The sequence below is a fragment of the Drosophila elegans genome, unplaced genomic scaffold (genome assembly GCF_018152505.1).
Source record: "Drosophila elegans isolate 14027-0461.03 unplaced genomic scaffold, ASM1815250v1 contig_476, whole genome shotgun sequence".
Classification (NCBI taxonomy): domain Eukaryota; kingdom Metazoa; phylum Arthropoda; class Insecta; order Diptera; family Drosophilidae; genus Drosophila; species Drosophila elegans.
In genome coordinates, this window is record NW_024545863.1 from 19,742,045 (window position 1) to 19,761,694 (window position 19,650).

General features: G+C 39.0%; 4 protein-coding genes across 7 annotated transcripts; all 4 read left to right on the plus strand.

Annotated features, from left to right (window-relative positions):
- The first annotated feature begins 12 nt into the window (after positions 1-12).
- LOC108139156 lies at positions 13-998 on the plus strand. Its single transcript, XM_017261774.2, has one exon. It carries the CDS (start codon positions 94-96, stop codon positions 883-885), a length of 792 nt encoding a protein of 263 aa, XP_017117263.1. The 5' UTR covers positions 13-93; the 3' UTR covers positions 886-998.
- A 248-nt stretch (positions 999-1,246) lies between these two features.
- On the plus strand, positions 1,247-11,630 carry LOC108139353 (methionine--tRNA ligase, mitochondrial). Its single transcript, XM_017262077.2, has 6 exons — positions 1,247-1,419; positions 1,480-1,760; positions 2,242-2,664; positions 2,757-3,021; positions 10,133-10,330; positions 11,000-11,630. The coding sequence occupies exons 1-6, from the start codon at positions 1,326-1,328 to the stop codon at positions 11,461-11,463; spliced, it is 1,725 nt and encodes a 574-aa protein (XP_017117566.1). The 5' UTR covers positions 1,247-1,325; the 3' UTR covers positions 11,464-11,630.
- Positions 11,631-14,520: 2,890 nt separating this feature from the next.
- Positions 14,521-17,808, plus strand: LOC108139105. Of its 4 annotated transcripts, XR_005977691.1 has the most exons (5): positions 14,521-14,914; positions 17,099-17,274; positions 17,335-17,340; positions 17,399-17,503; positions 17,562-17,653. XR_005977691.1 is itself a non-coding variant. In XM_017261718.2 (4 exons), the coding sequence occupies exons 1-4, from the start codon at positions 14,545-14,547 to the stop codon at positions 17,669-17,671; spliced, it is 825 nt and encodes a 274-aa protein (XP_017117207.1). In that variant the 5' UTR covers positions 14,521-14,544; the 3' UTR covers positions 17,672-17,808. The 4 variants fall into 4 exon arrangements, 3 of the variants coding, with proteins under 3 accessions (XP_017117207.1, XP_041565567.1, XP_041565568.1); XM_017261718.2 differs by having other exon boundaries at positions 17,335-17,503; positions 17,562-17,808; XM_041709633.1 differs by lacking the exon at positions 17,562-17,653 and having other exon boundaries at positions 17,335-17,336; positions 17,399-17,417.
- Positions 17,809-18,772: 964 nt separating this feature from the next.
- LOC108139160 lies at positions 18,773-19,537 on the plus strand. The gene is made up of 3 exons (XM_017261777.2): positions 18,773-19,007; positions 19,070-19,238; positions 19,332-19,537. The coding sequence occupies exons 1-3, from the start codon at positions 18,804-18,806 to the stop codon at positions 19,388-19,390; spliced, it is 432 nt and encodes a 143-aa protein (XP_017117266.1). The 5' UTR covers positions 18,773-18,803; the 3' UTR covers positions 19,391-19,537.
- Positions 19,538-19,650: the final 113 nt, after the last annotated feature.

Here is a 19,650-nt window from a genome sequence, read left to right on the forward strand (position 1 = left end):
GGAGTACCGAAAATCGTTAGTTCCAACTTCTCTGTCAGATCAGGCTTTCCGAATGGAGTCAGGGCCGTGTGTTTCCAAATATTCGATTGGAATATGCCTGGCACGAAAGCGCTGCTTGTCGTTTTGCTACTGCTGCATGTGTTCCCCCGACTGGAGTGCTTCCACTATCGTCCTGCCCAGTTGTACGGGGATTCTGGCGGAGGAGAAACCGGAAGCGGAAGCGGGGACTGCACGGATGCAAAGTCCAAGAAGGATTGCAGCAGCATGGACTTCAGCCGCGGCGATTCCAAGACCAAGGCATCGAACATTGCCCAGAAGGCCGCCCTGGAGGCCAAGGCCGCCAGCGATTCCCAAATGGCGGCAGCCGAAGCGGCCGCGTCGCAGGTCAAGTCAGAACTGGCCGCCAAAGCGGCCCAGTCGGCGAGGGCTGCGGAAGCGGCATTGGCCGGAAAACAGCAGATTGTGGAGCAGTTGCAGCAGGAGATGACCGAGGCGGATGCGGTGGTCAATGAGGTGACAAATTCTCTGCAAAATACCCAGGTGAATGCGAATGCCGCCGCTTCGGCCGCCCACGAGGCCCAAGTGCAGCTCAATCAGCTGAAGAACCTCGTAATAGCCGCAACCGCCAACATGGCCAATATCGAGAACGTGGCCAATGGGGCGCAACAGGAGCTGGCCGAGAAGACGCAGCTCCTGGAGGCCGCCAAGCATCGAGTGGAAAATCTCGCCCGCCAGATGACCGATGCCAGGACCGACTTTGAGAAGACCAAGCAGGCGGCCTACAAGGCGGCCTGTGCTGCAGTGGAGGCCAAACAGAAGGCCCAAAGGGCGCGGCGGATGACCAACCACTACCAGCAACAGATGCGATGGGGAGCTAAGATGTAGCACAAAAGCCTGGAGTCAGTCGATCTCCTATATATTTTGTTAAGGTTCAATTTTGGTTTTTTAGTTGGCCATTAAAAGTTATAGTTTTAAGGCATTTGTAAAGGCCACAACAAGAAAATGGCTTTTATATGAATAACGTCCGGTAAGAAGTGTTTTTTTTTTATTTTCACTAAGCTAAGCTTATCATATTTTTGTTTTGCACTGGTCCCCAAATTTAGTTTTTAAATCTTCATTTTTCTTTAAAATAAAATTTAAATACAAAACCGTTAAAACTGTCTACACTGTAAACTAACATAGTTGCAAAATGCCACTGTTAGGCGCACTGTTAACCGGCTGATGGGCAGCACTGGTCGAACAGCTGTTCAATGTTATAAAATCAACCGGCAAATGTTTTAAGATATTTTTATTTCGTTTTATATATAAAAAGAGCTTTAAAAATCATGCTCATAAGAAGAATTAAGTGCCTGCGGAATCTGGGAATCCGCTACAACAGTTCGCACTATGTGACAACTCCAATTTTTTATGTAAATGCAGGTGAGTGTTTTGATGGCTTTAGGCAAATTTATAATAATCTTAATCTTAAATTATGGATAGCCCCGCACATTGGCCACCTGTACTCGGCGGTTATAGCCGATGCCCACTGTCGCTATCAGAGATTAAGGTATCCGGAAAAGACAGTACGACTCTGCACGGGAACGGATGAGCACGGCACCAAGATTCAACAGGCGGCCTCTCTTCACGGGATCCCCGTGGCCAAATACTGCAATGATATATCGGAGCGTTACCGGGAGGTGTTCCGGAGTGCCAGCATCCAGCCGGACGACTTTATTCGCACCACGGAGGAGCGACACAAGCGGGCAGTGGCCCATTTCTGGGTAGGTTTGGGTATTTAATGTTTTCCATTAAGAAAATGAATGCAACGAATACCATGTCATATTAAGTTTTACTTCATTTATCTCAACCCTATTCACTAAAGCATAATGTCTTATAATATAAGATAAATTTCTTCTTTACCTTACATAAAATTTAAATTTTAGGCGTCCTTTATTAGATCTACTTTCTTTTAGATGTTGTAGAATTAAAAAACTTATTTTTACTACTTATTTCAAAAGTAGTAAAATTTTGCATAAAAATGTCGAACATTTTATGAAATACAAGTAACAACTTGGGTTGTAAATGTTATCCTTTTTATGCTTGAGTTTGTAATGAAATTAACTTTACAAGATAATATTAATATTAAATGCCTTTAAATATATTTAATTTTAAATGTTATACATTGTCCTTTTAAAAATTCGTCAGATTTTCTAGGGCCACTTTTCTGTTAAAATTTAAACATTGTTTGTCTTTAATCCTTAGCGAACACTCCACTCACGTGGCCATATATACTCGGCTGCCTACAGCGGTTGGTATTGCGTGTCGGACGAAACCTTTCTTACGGACTCACAACTGAGACAGGATGAGTCCACTGGGACGCGTTTTTCCATGGAATCAGGACACCCTGTCGAGTGGACGGAGGAAACGAACTACATGTTCCGGCTGTCGCAATTCCAAGATGATGTGCGGCATTGGGTGAAACAGGAGGCTCGCATCCGTCCGGCCAAGTTCGAAAAGATTCTGCTGGACACTCTCAGCGAACCTCTGCCGGATGTTTCGGTATCACGGCCTTCCAACCGCGTTCACTGGGCCATTCCCGTCCCCGATGATGACTCGCAGACTGTCTACGTCTGGCTGGATGCTCTGGTCAACTATCTCAGCTCCGTTGGATATCCCAATGAGGAGGTGAGTGCAATACCTTATTGGTATTTTTTACCTTAAAACTGTAGGCATTGGGTGACGAATTCCAAATAATTATTTATATCTCCTCATTCCAGTTCTCCGCCCACTGGCCACCGGCGCAGCACGTGATTGGCAAGGACATCCTCAAGTTCCATGGCATCTACTGGCCAGCATTCCTCCTGGCCGCCGGCTTGGAACCTCCTGGGCAGCTTCACGTTCACTCGCACTGGACCGTCGACGGACAGAAGATGTCGAAGAGCAAACACAACGTAGTGGATCCCGTGCAGGCGGCCCAGCAATACACCATGGAGGGTCTAAGATACTTCCTTCTGCGGGAGGGCGTGGCCCACAGCGATGGCAGTGAGTGAATCGAAACCGCGAAATCCCTTTGATGTCTGTGGCGTGTTCACTTTGCGGCTCCAATGCCATATGACCACCATGAAAATTCGGTAGAGGGAAGGATTGTGGGCTTGAATGCCCTGCCTGTGGTTATTCAAATAGTTTTTCCATCAAATTATCAACCGAAACTGTTGAGGTGCCCCTCAAGTATTCGTATGTGAGTGGCCATCTGTCGTCGTTAGTTCTACGACTATGCTTACCTCTGCTTTAATTTGCATTTCAATTTTATGCCCGAACTGACAAACCAAAAAAGAGGGAACTAAAGTCGAGCGCTGAGCAAAAGTTTTTGGTCTACCAGGGAGGCGAGATCTGACTTTTGTTTATTTGCCCCGAAAGTTTTCGTATTCCCCGAACTTGCAGAATTTGCATAAGGATGGGAAAACAGTTGGGGTAAAGTTTTCGTCCGGAATTAATCAATTGTCCGACAGATATGATTAGGTGTGGAATCGGTTTGGGCTATCGAAAGCAATTAACACACTTCGCTGAGTGTCACGGGATGCGTTTTGATTGATTCGCCAAACCTTTTCGGTTTTTCATTTGCATAAATTGCTGGCCTTACGCTCTTAAAATTTAATTTTCAATTATTGCTGACTTTGCTTTAGCGACGGATTTTCCAGACTTTTGACTATTTTCACGTTTGCCTTTATTCAATTTGCGCTTGTTGATGTTTCTCATTTTTTTTTTTTATGGCCCGCTGCCTTGCGGCTAATTTAATTGCATTTTTATTGCATTTGGCCAGCAAATTGAAACCAAAAAACAAAAAAGTTTCGATGAAAATGTGCGAACTGCTGCAGTGCGTCGTCGTCGCATAATTAAATTACAAAAGTTCGACATCGCGAACATTTTGCATATTTGTCGGGCCATGAATGATTTATGCGCGCGGCAGATAAATTTACTTTAATTTGAGTCGACTGTCATCCATTAGGTGGAAAATCACTCATTCTCCCCATCAAACAGTTGCCTTCAAATTCGATATTGTGGCCCAAGGCCGTTCTCATAATGCTGTTAGGACAACATCATTATTAAATGCTCAAGTTTTCATTACAGGCCAAACTTCCGCAACACAGAAATTGCATTTCGTATTTGCCAACATAACACAGCTGCTGCTGAGGGAGCAGAAATATTGAACGGACCCTCTGCGCTTATGTTAGAAAAAGTTGCCCAGGAAATGCAAATGGGGGAGGTACGTTGATGCAATCAACTTCCTTGGGGCGTCACTCAATTTTTAAATTTGAATTCTTAAACTTGTCACTGGGGACTGTTTATGCTTGCGAAAGTTTGGTGGCGATAGAAAATGTATATAGTATTGCTTTCCTTGAAAATTATTGTGGCCTGTTTTCAATCTGAGAAATACGGTTTACGCCCACATCAAAACTTTTACATTTTAAATTGGTGAAAGTATAGAAATAATAAAACACAAAGCTGGTTTTGAAACCTTGAGCATAGAACAAGGTTGCAGAGACTTTGGCTGTTTTAAATAACAAATTTAATCAATTGTGCTGATAACAACTACGCTCATTGATCTTAACCTTTCGCCTTATTTTTGTATTGATTGATAACAAAATTAATTTAGTTGTTTATATCATCATCAATTGAAGTCTTATCAATTAAGCCCACAAGTATATAGGCTGTTTAATGTATTAACACAGAGTGAAACATAATTGAAATTTAATACGAAAAGAGGGGCTTACAAAAATGTGGTACAATTGAATTAGAAGACTTAAATTTCTTTCATTTTTTAATGCATTAAGTGAAGAGAAGTTAGCCGCTTTGTCTATATCCCAGCCTAGGGGCTCGAAGTATTTCTGAAACATGCATACTACGGGCTATGCGAGCTGTAGTCCTGGGTTTTTCGTCTGTGGGGAGATTATATAGTTATCAGTAATATTTTTTCAAAATACTTATCACTCACATTTTGGGTTGGAGCAGAGGGTATCCCCATTTAGTCGAAAACCAGTCAACATGGGCAGCTCGCCGTTAATGTTCATAAACTCCACGACCATTTCGGCGGGCTTACCGCTTCTGACATTGTCGTAGCACTCCTCATTGGATGGATATGGATTGAGATAGTCGACTTGATCCTACCAGGAAACACAAATTGCCAACGTTTTTAAATTTTAGGTACAGCTTACCACTTTGTTAAGCTATCTGTCAACATACCACATTGGCCCCGCGAGACGTAAAGTTTGCCTCCCAGTAAAACTGATTAATGTCGGTCCTGTGTGCCCTTAGAACGCCGAAGTATGTTTGACCATTGTTCACGGTAGAATATCTAAAATAATCGCAATAATTATTCGGCACTTTAATAGGCTGGGCCGAAATCAGAGATACGTAAAAGCAAATCCAAAAAACTTTAGACATCGCGCGGCTGAAAGAGACTAATTCAAGACTAATGATTTGCTCACTTGGACCGGGAATTTATAAGAGCTGTGCGCCAATTTCTTATCGCGCGATTCCACTGAGAAAAACTGAGCCAACAAAATATTAACACATACATACATGGAGATATGCCAGTTAATCCTTTGTTTGATCCAAACTTTCAAATGGCTGATTACCAAATAAGTCGGCCGATTTTAGTTTACTCTTAAACGCAACGCTGAAATTCAGAATACCTTACAACTTAAAAACCGGTTTAAGAAGAAAGCTACAGAAAAAAGTGTATTTAAATTTCAAAGTTTGTCAATTTAAAGAAAGCGAAAAGTTCCGAGAAAAGCTTCTGATAGGAGCTATATAGTATGAATATAATCGTAAACTTGTTGTCTTGGGATAAGAGTTTTTTTTTTTCAATCTCTTATCAGTCCTCAAGAAAAACCGAGCTATCAAAAAAATTCTTTTAATATAATGAAAATACTAAAAAATTTGTGAAGTTATCTTCTCCTAAAGACATAAGACAAGCTATTTAAAGGTATTAAAAGGCTAACCTGCCTGATTTATGTAATAACCAGTAGTCGGTTTTAAAATACGTTGGTATAAGCCAAACTGTAGCGGCAACAGAATTCATGGTTTTAGAGATTCTGTGATTTTCAAATGAAAAAAAAACAACTTAAAATGAAACACAATATATTTCGATTTTGGCCAAGAACTTTAATAAAAACAAATATTTTTTTATTAAATAAATTTACTAGGTCTATTCATTTATAATGAAACAACTTCGCTGGTTAAATTTCTTTTAATAATCCTTGAGGAATTTTCGTAAAATCGGACAGACGGACATGGCTAGATTTAATCTCCAGGTGATGCTAATATATATAAACTTTATGGGGTCAGACATATCCCCTTCACTGCCTGGCAAAGTTCTAACTGAATCTATAATACCCTCTGCAAGGGTGTAAGCAAACGCTTAGAATTATTAGGCTTTGTCCTATTGGTAAAAACCCTTTTTTGTCTCATTTTCATGTTTCTTCGATTAGTGTTTGATCTCCATTCAAACCTTTTGGCGTCTTCCATACTACTGGCAATGAAAACTGTAGTTGTGGGTGGTGAGTCTGCAAAATTTCATGGTGACCAGTGGTAACATTTCAAAATATATTATTTTACTCACATGTCGGATGGGAGCAGAGGGTTACTCCATTAAGTGTAAAACTAGTCAGCATGGGTAATTCGTCCGTAACATTCATAAACTTGACGAACATCTTAGCGGGCTTTCCATTTTCGACATTTTTACGGCACTCGTCATAAGTGGGATATGGATTGAGATAATCGACTTGATCCTACAAGGAAACATAAATCATCAGTATATTTCTTTTTGGAGTATAAATTACTACTTTGTAGTGTTATCTGTCAACGAACCACGATACCGCGAGACGTGAAATTTGCCTCCCAGTAAGATTGATTAATGTCGGTTATGAATACTGTAAAAACACCGATGTAAACACCCCCGTCCAGGGTGTCATATTTAAAGTGCTCATCGCATTTATGATTTGGGAAATTTACTAGGGCCGAGACTAGAGCAACGTAAAAGCAAAGCCAAAAAACGACGAACATAGCGCAGCTGAAAGAGGCTAATCGCCAACTAAAGATAGTTTAGCTTAGGCCGGGAATATATGGGTATTAGACTTACTGATAGAAATCGGACTCTGATCGCCAAAAAATGTAAATCTCACTCCAATGAAACATATAAGAGATTTCGAATTCATTTTATAAACGCTTATCAGAACACTTTCACTAAGAAAAATCCGAGCACTACAAATATAGATTAAAATTTAAACTTTAAAACATTTACATTCAAAAACAAAAAGTAAATAAAAAAAAATAAGTTTTGATTAAAAGTTTTCATTTGTGAAATTCTGATTTTATTTTAAAATTAAAAAATCAAGCATTGGAAAACGGTTATTGTTAAACAAATTTAAAACAAGATTAGTTTTTGTTTACTCAAACCCGAAATTCTGTCACAGTTATTTTCTCTAAAATTTTCTTCTTTGTCCCATTTAACATTTATTCAACCCTATATTCTTAGTTTACTCTTTTAAAGGGCAGACATGAAGTTAATGTTCCTGTGTTGCTCAGGCAAATTTTTGCTGACGCCTCCGACTGGCTGTCTCCGATTGCAGAGCGGCTGGTTAAATATTTGATGGCCCACCTCTGTACTTAAAGCCAAGTTTTGTTGGAAAAAATACAGGAGGGCTGGAGAGCACTGCAAAATTGTGTCAAAGTTCTCAGCAGGCGATGGCAAACTAGAGCAGAGCGACAAGTTATTCAAGTTATTTAAGGCGCAGCCGAACAGGCAACAGTCCACATTCGAAGTGCAGCTCTTGGGGCACGTAAAAAAGTATTATTTATATTACTGCCAGGAAGAACGGCTGCATTTGTCTGAGGTGGCACACCGCCTCCTCGGTCACGTGGCAGCATGTGCAGCGTGCTTAGAGTTGGTAGCAAGTGTTGTGCCCGGCTGCCTCGTGCCGTCAGCAACTTTTGCTTTTTTGCACAATTTGTAGCTGCTCACGTAAGCAGTTAAGAGTTGCCCGGACCAAGTCCGGACTTGAGCTTCGGCAGGTAATGCCACATACAAAATACAACACGAGTTGCGGGTCTCTTCGCACAATTTCATTAGAAAGCAATACTCGATTGGCAGTCGGTGGGGAGCGTGCGAGGAGCTGCTAATAAAGGCTGATGCAATTCACATTGCATTTCTGGCCAACGGCAGTCAAACGTTGGCAATGCCATCGAAAAGCAATGCATTCAAAATGAAAAGCCTGCCAATCGGTTCAGTTAGCTCGTGAAAATCCACAGGACTTGATGGTTACCCTTTTAATACATAGTTTTGTCCTGCTTTTAATAATTTGAAACAAATAATTTAACAATGGTTTGGGTCTTTAAACAATTAAAATGTTATAATTATTGTCATGTTAAAAGAGGACTTATTGAATACAAATTTTTATACTTTGCATAAGTCTAGCTAATTTAAATTGTGCTTAATTTAGTATTTTTATTCATGTTTAGTTCAAAAGAAGTTTAAGGCTTTAATGGCCAACATTTTGCAAACTAAAGTTGCGAGGTAGCAGCAATTCTGATAACAATTCCCAGTTTTCACACGCCGAGTGGCTCCACATGAATTTGATTTGGAGAAACTAACGTCTATGCTGTGAATTCAACGCAACTCAACTCGACACTCTTTCATTTGAATTCGGTTGACAAGCAGACTTTTGCCATTTGGGGCGGGCGAAACTTTCTGCTATGTTTCTTCTAGTTTCGCAACAAATTAATGTTTCAGGCAACACTTTTTGGCAGTTATATTTCCCCAGAGAGTTCGGCAAAGGAAACCTCATTTGGCAGCACAGGTAAAACAAGAGCCCAATGGAGATAGTTGAAAATGCATCAACGAAATGTACTTGCTGTTGGTTTTATTTCCAATCCGAAATCTGATCATCAAAATTTCGAGCAGCAATTATTGCTTGCCAGCAGCAATAACCCGATTATTGTCTTTGCAGGCAGTGCCTTTTTAATTACCAAAAGGATGCAGCTGCAGTTTCAGGAATATTTTTGTGGTTCCATTAGCAATTGCCGCAGCTACTGCCGCATTTTTGGCCGGCACTGCCATTTTTATGGGTTTTATTTTTAATTGTCCAAGATTGGCTTTGACATACGTAATTAAGAGGATACTCAAAAAAAAATGTTATTATCACTGCAGTTGAGTACATAAAATAAATGAATTCCCCTTAAAACTTCGTCACTATATTATTCTGGAGTATCATTTTGCATTTAATAAAATGAAAGTACTAGCTAATTAAAGCAGAGGACATTTATTATTTGCAATTGAGTGCATAAAATAAATGCAATGGTTGTCTACTTAATTCTTTCAAGTTTCCTCCGGCGAGCTTATCATCATGCTGGAATCATGTTCTTACGAGACACTCTTTTATCCCTTACACTCTCTTCTTCATTCAGTTCAATTTCCCTTCGGGCAAAGATTTTGCAACTATTAGCGCAGTTTAAATCCTTTCGTGTTCAGCTTTGCTCCCACAAAGCCACCTGCAGCACCAATTTGTGTGACGAAGGAAAATGGGGAAATCTCCTTGCCGGCTGGTTGTTGTTAACTTATACGGATTTTATGTTAACGGGCTTTGGTCGAAGGACAGGAACTCTGCTAATCCCCTTAATGGGCGGCTGGACATACGGCAGCTAATGCCCAAGCAGAAAATAGTTAAATGAAAGATTTTCATTTATCTCTCATACGCCAGGGCTTTCCACGCTAAGTAGTCGATTTTAATATTTACTTGGTCAGCACTAACAACCATGAAGTTAATAAAAAAGAAACTGTAAAACATATTCTTAGAAAAGTTTTGATTTGATTTTGTTGCAGTAATTTTTATTTAAAATATATTAAATACAAATTTAAACTATTATTTCATTTTTGTAAACCTTTAATTTTATTTACTTTTAAAATAAGATTAGTATTTTATTATAATGGGTCAAAAAAATGGTAACCTTAAGTTAACATAATGAATCTTTGTGAAAAAATCCATTATCCTTTTTAATGGCAAAGTGCTGTTAAAAATGGTTGAACATCTACATTATCTGGGTGCAGCTCCTTGCTGGCCAAACTGACAAGTTGTCTGCTCTGGTTTGCTTTCAGACTACAGCCACGTGAAGGCCCAGCGCATCCTTAACTCGGAACTTGCGGACACCCTGGGCAATCTGCTATCGCGTGCCTGTGCCAAGGCGCTGAATCCCGGCCAAATCTATCCATCAGCCGACGCCGAGCACTTGGCGGATCTGCTCCGTACCCTGGATGCGACCAGACGCCTGCAGGAGTCGCTTCTGCAGCTGTCAGGTGAGTGGATCGGAATTTAAAGCAGTGAAGAGGATTGCAGTGGAGTGGAGTGGATTGGAGTGGAGTGGAGCGCTGTTTTGTCATTTTAATATTTAAGCAGCCAGGCTCGAACTGAAGAGGCGCCTTCTCGAGATAGAGATGGTTTATAATCTGCATTTGCGTTTGCATCCGCATCCGCTTCTGCCCGAAGCACTTCCGGCCAATCTCCGTGCGGCAAGTGCACTCGAGAGTGTGGCCAAGCTAGCCAGCTTATAGCTTTAAGTGCGCCAAGTGAAGCTATTATTTTGTATATTGTATTTTGTGCACTTCAACAAATGGGTAATTGAATTCCTTGTTTTTAAACTAGAGTGTTAAATAATAAAAAAAAAATGTTATTATCTTTTCAAATTAAGTAATTAGTTGATTGATTAGACCTTGAATTTTATATATTTTCTTTTGTTGCATTGTTTTTAAAAATGCATTACAATTTTTGTTCTTAGTATTGAAACTATAACAACCATTGAACTAATGTTCTCCCATTTTATGTTGCTAAAAATGTTCTTTAAAATCTTTAAGAATTTGAAATTAACGATATAGAATCTCCTAATTTTAAACAAATCATTTTGTAATTTGTTCTTGGATTTGCGCAACATTTGTTCTCAAGTGCTTTCCATGTTTCGTTATTTGCAGAGCGATGCGAGTCGCATTACGAGTGCAATCACTTCCACTTGGTGGCCGACACTGCAATGGCGACTCTGCATGCGGCCAACAACTTCTTCGAGAGTTCCAGACCCTGGACGCTGAAGGCGGGCACGGCGGAGTCCAACCAGCCGCGCTTGGAGACCATAATCGCCATGACAATGGACGCGTTGCGGCTCTGCGGCATTGTGCTGCAGCCCATAATTCCCCAGCTGGCCACCCGTTTGCTCGATAAGCTGCGAGTCCCGACCGCGCAACGTGGCTGGAATTACTTGGCCAAGAGTTTTGCCACCAGTCCCGCGCATCTCGACGGGAGCCGTCAATTGGACGGGCAAACCAGTGCGCTGCTCTTCCAGCGGATTGTCGAGGAAAACCCCACTAAGGAGGAGCACAAGCCGCAGCCAGCCAAGCGGATCAAATCGAAGAAGAAGGACCGCCGCGAAACAATGTCCTGAAGTGGCCGTAATAAACTGATTCCAAAGCCAAACTACCGGCGATATTTGTTCATGACGAGGACTTTATAACACTGGGCTACAGGAATCTTTCACTCTACCAAAACAATGTTCTTAAAACGAAAACTGTATTCAATACATTTCAGTATAAACGGCAGGGTTTCTTTAAATTTACTTTTTTAATACTTCTCAGTCTCTAAATTACATATTTTTTAATAGTTTTAAAATAGTATATGTTATTTATTCATAAGCTGTAGAAATAATATTTTTTTTAGATTAACTTCAGTAGACAAATTTCATGTTGAGGTAATTAAATTATATATGTTTAGCAAAAATCCTTGTAAACTAGTGCTCCCTCGTTGCGCAAGTGGTCGCAAATCAGAATCGCAGGCCAAGCAACTCGGCTAAGCCTGGTTTTTGTAGGTCTCTTGCTCCAACTCCGAGTCTCATTAAAATCCACTTAATTATGTGCAGGAAGGAAAAAGCAGGGCCGTCAGCAGCATTGCTGTCTCATATTCCTTTGTAATTTATTACGCGTAATTGAAGTCAGCATCAGGTGGCAAGAATGGGAAGTTATTTATGGCCTTCAATTGCCAAACAGGTTGAGGGCTAGCCACCAGGCCAAACTTGAAGCCAGACTTTTATTTGTTAATTTATTTTAATTTCCACTGGCCGGAAAAAAAGGAAAAAAGGAAAAAAGAAACGCACACCATAAAAAGAACCCACAAGCAGCGTAATCAAAATAAATGGCAATGTGGCTCTCCATCCAAGTAGGAGTGCATGTGCTAGTGGGTTGGCTGAGGGCCAAGTTAAGTGCAACCATTCGAGTCAATTGCTGGCTGGCCGAGAGGAATAGACAAAGCTGATTAGATTATTCAAAAGCCAATGCCAGACCCGCTTCAGGAAAATAGTTTAATTAAGGTTTCCCCTGAAAGTCCGATCGCAGCAACAATTAAGTTTCAAGTCCAGAAGTCGAAAATCATTGGTTAACAGATTGCAGTTTTCTTCACTATTTGCTTTTCCGCCTTTCCTCCAGTGTGTTGCAGTCGCTGATGTTAAAGGATGCTTAGGTACATGTTTTCTTTGAATTTTCTGTATTTGGTACTTAAAACATTATATATGCGTGAATCGACAGGTAGTGCTATAAATTTATTCTGAATATTTTTGGCCATACATATTCTAAATTAAAATTCCGCATTTTAAACCCTACTAGAGTAGTCACAAAATCCAATACCTTTTGCATCACTAGATTCTGTTGATTGTACGCTAATGGCAGACATTACCGCCGCTATCAGATGCAGGTAAACAACAATTTAACTTCATTTTGCAGCTGTCCGTCCATCACTTTAGCCCTTGCTGCAGTTTTCTGTGCCCATGTTGGCAATTAGCCAGCCAAAATGTGCGGGCTTTTGGGCCCAGTTAACCTGCACTTTACCGTGCACGATGAAGCTAGGTAGATTCTGATGCGAAAATGGATACTGCTGCTGGTACATGGATGCACATGTTGATGCAGACACTTTACTATTAAGACCAAAAGCTAACACATGAGATAGATATCCCAAAACCTAAAGGGGGTGAGAAATTAGTGAAATGGTTTGCTGCATTGTTCGCAGTAAAATCTGGACCTTGCCATCCCAATATTTAGACATTAATGAGGCTATAATTTGATTTACCTTTTAACTTACAATAGGAAATTGTATTTAGTAAAAGGAGGATAGAGGAAGTATCTCTTAAATGAGGCAACATATACCTCCTAGTGTTGTGTTTCATTATTATTATTTACTGGCATGGAGATTTTATAAATTAATGCTTCCGAATTTACCATTACATTAACATTTGTTGCGAAATTTAAAAAGTATGAGCTTCTCAAAAGATTTTTAAATTCTTTAAGTGAAAACATTAAGATATGTCCTTAATATCCGCAATCGCAGTAACTTCGTTAATCGACCAAAAATGTAATAACTCATTGACTGTGCAACACATAAGCCCTCAAAACTAATGTTTGCATTAAGACTTGAAACAACTTTAAAAGCAATGGTTAGTTTGTGATGGAAAACAATGAGTGGTTGGCAAAGTGTAGAGTTGAAAAGTTTAATATAACCAACTTTAAATTTAATGTTAGCTTAGGTTATTAACTTGCCAACTCTCTTTTGGCAAGATGTATCCTTATCGATCTGCTTTTCATAATTTAACATCCCACAGGGAAAAATTAAATTTATAGTGCAAGCAAATTAAGTTGACGTTAATGAGACGTCAGAGGACAAAGAGAAAGCATAAACATGCTTGACTTGCAAAAAGTTGTTAAGTTTGCATTTAAAATGAAATTACGCAGACTGTGGTGGTGAAGTCAGGTAATGAGGTTAATGGTTCACTTTAAATGCTGCTTAAGCTCGAACGCAAAACCCAAAGCAGTTGTTGTTCCAGCGGATGCTGCCTCTTGTTGCACTTTGATTAATTATAAAGTTGCTTTGTCCTGTCGAGATTGCCGCCGTCTGCCGGCCACAACTTTCCACCTTGGCAATGCATAATTTAATTTGCCTGCCAGCCACGTGGCGTATGCGCAATATTGTAAATGAATTAGCCCGCACTCCAAGTTGCCACTTGTAGCTTAAGTATTGTTTCTTAGTGACTACTCCAAGAGAGTGAAATTGATTTGCTTTTAACTCCTGTTTTTTATACAGGAGTCTTTTTCAGTATATATGTATTAACCAACCGGCATCTAAAAGACTTTTGTGATATATGTAAATAAATATTCACTCAGTTTTCTTATTAATAAAAAGAAATAAACTTAATGTTATTAAAAAAAAATAATAGGAACATAGGCAAACAGCAAGCAATGCGCAGTGCAAGACCATAAATTCGATGCGCAAATCATATTTCATATTTAATTTTGAGTGTTTTAATGACCTTTTCATAAGTTAGAAGCTAGAAATAATTGATTTCGGTTTCGGAGTTCGCGAGAGGTTTTGTGCAGATCTTTAGACCTTTACTGATAAGACAGTCTCGGTGTTTTTATACAAAAGTTCGGATGACGACTGATAAGGAACAGTCCGCGCACAGCCTCCGTCTAGAACTTATATCAAAATGAAGTTCGGTTTTCAGGTTTTTGTTTTCGTCAGTCTGGGTGCTGCTTTAGCCATAACATTGCCAGAACACAATTGCACCGAGTTCTTTACATATGGCGTCGAGGACGGAAATACTTTTGTAGGTTTATTCACGGCACCCAAGGCGGGTCTACAAAGTATATCATGGCATATAAAGCTAACGTGGCTGGGATCGGATGACAGTCCTGTGCACACAATAGATCATTATCCCTCGGAAGAACAGGCGGTTCAAAATATAAACAACGGACTGTGGGCCCAGCTGGTTGTACGATTTCGAAATACCTCCCTCGAGATGCCAAAGCTTACCCTTTTGGAAGTCAATAACATGACGCTTTGCAGTAATCCCAAATGTGAGTAACGCCATGGTCTTGCTTTCGTATAAATCTAGTATTCCCTGCCTTCACAGCTCCTCTGCCTTCAAATACTATTACTATAAATCGTGGAATTGTCTCCACACGAGAAATAACTACAATTAAAGCCGAAAGAATGAAAATGCATCCCGTTCTACCGAAAATAATGCCAACACCTTTTATTAATTGAATGTGCATGGGTACAATAGCAGTTTTACATCCAATCGTTCAATGAAAACAAAAAAATTAAAGCATTGTCGGTATTTAAAGCTCTAAAGATTAACATAATTTAGCGATTTTTCGAGAAATTTCCTTGGCTTTCCTTTAACATTAATCAAGAGAATAATGCCAATAGCTACCTGTAACCAAAGCACAAAACACAATTAAATTCTTCGATTTTGCATCTATCAAGAGCCTTTCGACTTCGAAATATGCAAATTCCACAATGGTTGACATCCGATGAACGAAATAATAATGGCGAATGTCGCTTAACTAATTTACTAAGTCAGCTCAAAAGTGTTTAATGTATCGTTGCCAGGGCCGCAAAGCAAAACAGTTGTTGTACTTCTCCAATAAAAGCAATAAAATGTGTAAATTAAATCGAGCGTGTTGGGCATTTAATTAGAGCCGATTTATGCACAACCGAGTTGGATAAGTGGACGTAAGTTTGCCACAGATGCGACATCAGTCTCAGTATAGATTTTGGCTGGCTCACATAATCCGTAATTAAATTGCACTAAAAAATGCCACTCGAATACTTAATCCTTGGACACTCGTGGCCCCACTGCCACAGCAACTATGCGAGTCGTTATCCCTTTTAATGAATTTTTTTGCTGGCCCGCCCGGCCTTCGCTTTTCATTTTGCCGGGCAGCAAAGTTTATTTTCCCATAACCCCTCCCCATTTTCTGCAACCTTTTTGCGCCAAAGTAAATATTTTACTATGCCACTATTTAAAGCATACTTTCAGGCGGCTGTCGGCACAGCTGGAAAACCACAGCTGGAAAACCTGCGGCGAGTTGGCGAAGGAGAAGGAAAATGCTGCTGAAGCAACAGCCCGGCAGCCATTTTATTTTTGCAATATTTTCCAGGTCAAAATGTCGTAGAACTTTTATTAACTTCATGCCAAAAACCCCCAGTTCGTTTTTGTGTCTCGTCCCTGTGTTTGTGTCTAAACATTAAAAGTAGCTTAGTGTTGTCGGTTGTTGGTTGTCGGTCGTCGGTCGTTGGGCGTAAGTGTTTGGGTCTCATGTTGATAACTTATATTGGGGATGTCAACAGCCGAATGCGTTTCGAGTGGATTTTGCATCACAGTCAATGGCCAAGAATCTTTGTCCTTGCCGGGACTTGAGCGTCCTCGTTTGGGTTGTTTTATGGCCTGGAAGGAGGCCACTCAAATGACCAGAGCCGCAAGCTGATTTTAAAGTTTCCCACAACACTTAAAATGCGTATTTCAAGAGCGAACTCTTGAATAGGTTTTCAGAGAAAACTTTCCTTAAAGCATTGGAGCGCTGTTGATAAGTAAGACACATTAATGTGCTGCACTTTTTGCATTACAATGCAGGATTTATGAACAACAGCGGCCAACACAAAGGGCAGGGGAAAAATGAAAAATGTAATTTCAACGAAGACAAAGGCGTCGACAGACAGCAAATGAGAGCAGGAAAATTAAATTCACCTTCGAAAAATACTTGTGCTTGGCTGGCTCGGTGTTATTCGTGTCTATCGGCCCTGTTCTCAGTTTGGTTTTCGAAATATTTGCTTAACAAATTCATAAAACTTGTGTGCTTTTCTTGGATTTCCATTAATGTTAGATTTAATATTTACGGAATTGATGAATTATGCGAAAATTACGCATCTATTTGCCTATTTTAAATCATTTCGGATGTTTTCCTAGATTTTGTTATCAGTGTTTTTATCAATTTTCGGTTTTACTGTTAGGATAAAATATAAATACTTCTATAATGGTTTTATTAATCCCTACACATCCAGAACAAAACGTTTGATAGTGAGTCAATCTTAATTCCAGCTTTTGAACTTTGTTTTTGAAATCTTCTCTGAAGAGCATTTTGATACGAATGTTTTTAGTGTGGAAGAAGAACAGAATCGCGCACAGCTACCAGTCATTGTTCAGTCTTTATCAGCAGAGGTTCTTGACATGTCTATTATTGGTCTGATTTTTTTAGGTCTTTGTCTGAGCTCTGCCCAGGCTCTACTCGTGCCTCAGCACAATTGCGATAACCACTTCAGATACGCCACGGAGGATGGTGGAAGGACCTTCATAGGCATTTTCACGGCGCCTAAGTTGAACATTCACAATTTTAAATGGCAGGCGATTTTCGAAGTCCGAGGATCTCGCTCGGTAAGCAATTACTAAGTCAAGTGCTGCAATTCATAATCAGACTTTTTGTATATTTTAAAGTTGTTTGTAAGTGCTTTGCAAACGTATCCCAACAATGATGAAGCTGCCATTTATCTTCTGAAAGGTGAGCCGGCTCAAGCTTATGTGCGGTTCTTAAATGTCACCACCGAGCTGCCCAAACTGTACTCTTTGATTCTCAACGGAAATGAGCTGTGCTCTAATGCAGGATGTGAGTACAAAATTGGGATTCCGCAACTATCCACAGTAATCACAAATTTTTTTCACAGACCCTTTTCCCAAGACTAGAGCTACTGTAAGGCATCATATGTATGTTAACGTTAAAAAGACAGTCAAGGAACCACACTACGGAGGTGTATCCACCGATCTATCACAATAACATCCGAACCTTTGAGTAATGTGGCAACTAATGTGATTTATACTTATATCTATTGAAAAAAAAAAAAATTTGCCCTTCCTATATCACATTATTTCAATTATAACTTTTAATTAAAAGGTATACAATTAAATCGCACAGAGGGAATTCGTTTGTGTTAGTTTAAAAGGAAGAAAATCAAATATTTTATGGGTTTACTAAACTTAATTCGATGTAGTTGAAAATCATTGCGGCTGAATGCGTCTATAATTATGCGTTTAAAAACTATTTGTTCAGTAATTTATAAGCTGCAGGGTTCTAAGTTATGTGCCCAAACAAGTTAATTTATAAATTATAAGTCAATAACAATACGATTTAAATAGGTATTGTTTTTCATTTCACTTGTTCGAACACATCCGTTAAAAGCAGGGACCGTAATCACGATAAGTTTTCTAATAAAAGATTCACTTTAATAATTATTTTTTGAGCAAAAACTTATTACATATCGAAAAATTTCGCTCAAAGTCAAATTACTTTTTTTACAGCATTCTTCAAAAAGATTGTATTGCAAAAAAACCGAAATAAAACCAATTTCAAACTAAATTGTTTTTTATTTTTCAATTAAAAAAAATTTTTTTTGAACTGTGTTTTTTTTGGTGCGGGTGATTCACTTAATAAGCTAACAATACGATCTTATCGGACTTTGTTTCGCTCACAAAATATTTATTTTGATTAAATCTAACGCACAAGAGAGCGGATTACTGAATTTCTCTTTTGTGTTTTTCGGTTTTCTTAAGTATTGTATAATTTTGTCCACTTCGCAAGTAATCTCTTCAAATTTCGAAACTATAATATATATGTCATTACTTTTATACAATAAGAATATTAAAGTTAAAAAAAAGGGCAGGTATGTTTAACAATTTAATTAAAATTTTTAAAAATTTAAAGTATTATGGATTCATTGATACCTAAAAAATGAACAAAAATTTTCATATATTTCAAAAAATATTTTTAAATTGATTTAAAATTGTACTTTTTAAGAGAATCTGCTCTCGATAGAAATTTTGTGGGAAGAGCGTTTCATTGGAAACAGATAACCAAAAGTTGTTCAAAGCTATCAGTGCTCGGCCAGAGTTAATCGGTAGTGGGTTCTAAAATGTCTATAATTTGGCTGTGTTTATTCTGGATTTGTTTAAACTCAGTACAGGCCGTTTATGTGCCTGAAAACACTTGTACAGATTACTTTCAATACGCCTCGGATATCAATGGGAAAAGCTATGCTGGCATTTTCAAGGCTCCCATTTCACGGAGACAAAGGTTTGAGTGGAGTGCGACTTTTGTAGTACACGGTCATCACGGGGTATGCGGTTATCTGCTGAGGTGGTGCACTTAAATTTAACATTATCTTTATATTTTTTTAAGGTCTTTGTTAGCTCACTAATGCCGTATCCCAACAAGGATGATTCTGTTCTTGACCTTTTAAGTGGTCAGCCAAATAGGGTTTATGTATACTTTGTGAATATCAAGAACGAGCTGCCCAAACTGACCCTTTTGAGTCTGAATCAAATGACGCTGTGCAATAACACCGGCTGTGAGTAAAGAATCCAATTCAATCCATAACAAATAATATAATATAGTAATATCCACTCGATCAATAACCTTTTGTTCCCGATCCCTTTCAAAGACGGAATTCCCTCGACTAAAATTACTGTGCAATACATAATGGACCAAACCAAAAATTAAGAAGAGGGAAAGAAGTGTTACCAAGTTCACTAAGAATTAAACCATAAACGAAATGAAACTCCCGGTGAAGATCTTATTTAGTAACATAGTTATTTAAAATTAAAAATGCTATATTGTATTGTACGAAAAAAAGAAATTTTTAATTTATTTTTAATGTTTTTTATTTTGTATAATTAATTTTGATTGCCTCCGTGTTTTGTTTTTCCGCAACCTATGCCAACCCGTTAGTAAAAAGTGATCATTAATTAACATTTTTGGTG

What these genes read in the sequence shown, in the direction of transcription:
- LOC108139353 (XM_017262077.2), top strand. Translation starts at nt 1,326, where the DNA reads ATGCTCATAAGAAGAATTAAGTGCCTGCGGAATCTGGGAATCCGCTAC. An exon ending in GGGCAGTGGCCCATTTCTGG is followed by an intron (nt 1,761 to 2,241) that starts GTAGGTTTGGGT and finishes TTTAATCCTTAG; the next exon opens with CGAACACTCCACTCACGTGG. An exon ending in GTCGCTTCTGCAGCTGTCAG is followed by an intron (nt 10,331 to 10,999) that starts GTGAGTGGATCG and finishes CGTTATTTGCAG; the next exon opens with AGCGATGCGAGTCGCATTAC.
- LOC108139105 (XM_017261718.2), top strand. Translation starts at nt 14,545, where the DNA reads ATGAAGTTCGGTTTTCAGGTTTTTGTTTTCGTCAGTCTGGGTGCTGCT. An exon ending in AAGTCCGAGGATCTCGCTCG is followed by an intron (nt 17,275 to 17,334) that starts GTAAGCAATTAC and finishes TATATTTTAAAG; the next exon opens with TTGTTTGTAAGTGCTTTGCA. An exon ending in GCTGTGCTCTAATGCAGGAT is followed by an intron (nt 17,504 to 17,561) that starts GTGAGTACAAAA and finishes TTTTTTTCACAG; the next exon opens with ACCCTTTTCCCAAGACTAGA.
- LOC108139156 (XM_017261774.2), top strand. Translation starts at nt 94, where the DNA reads ATGCCTGGCACGAAAGCGCTGCTTGTCGTTTTGCTACTGCTGCATGTG.
- LOC108139160 (XM_017261777.2), top strand. Translation starts at nt 18,804, where the DNA reads ATGTCTATAATTTGGCTGTGTTTATTCTGGATTTGTTTAAACTCAGTA. An exon ending in TAGTACACGGTCATCACGGG is followed by an intron (nt 19,008 to 19,069) that starts GTATGCGGTTAT and finishes TATTTTTTTAAG; the next exon opens with GTCTTTGTTAGCTCACTAAT. An exon ending in GCTGTGCAATAACACCGGCT is followed by an intron (nt 19,239 to 19,331) that starts GTGAGTAAAGAA and finishes TCCCTTTCAAAG; the next exon opens with ACGGAATTCCCTCGACTAAA.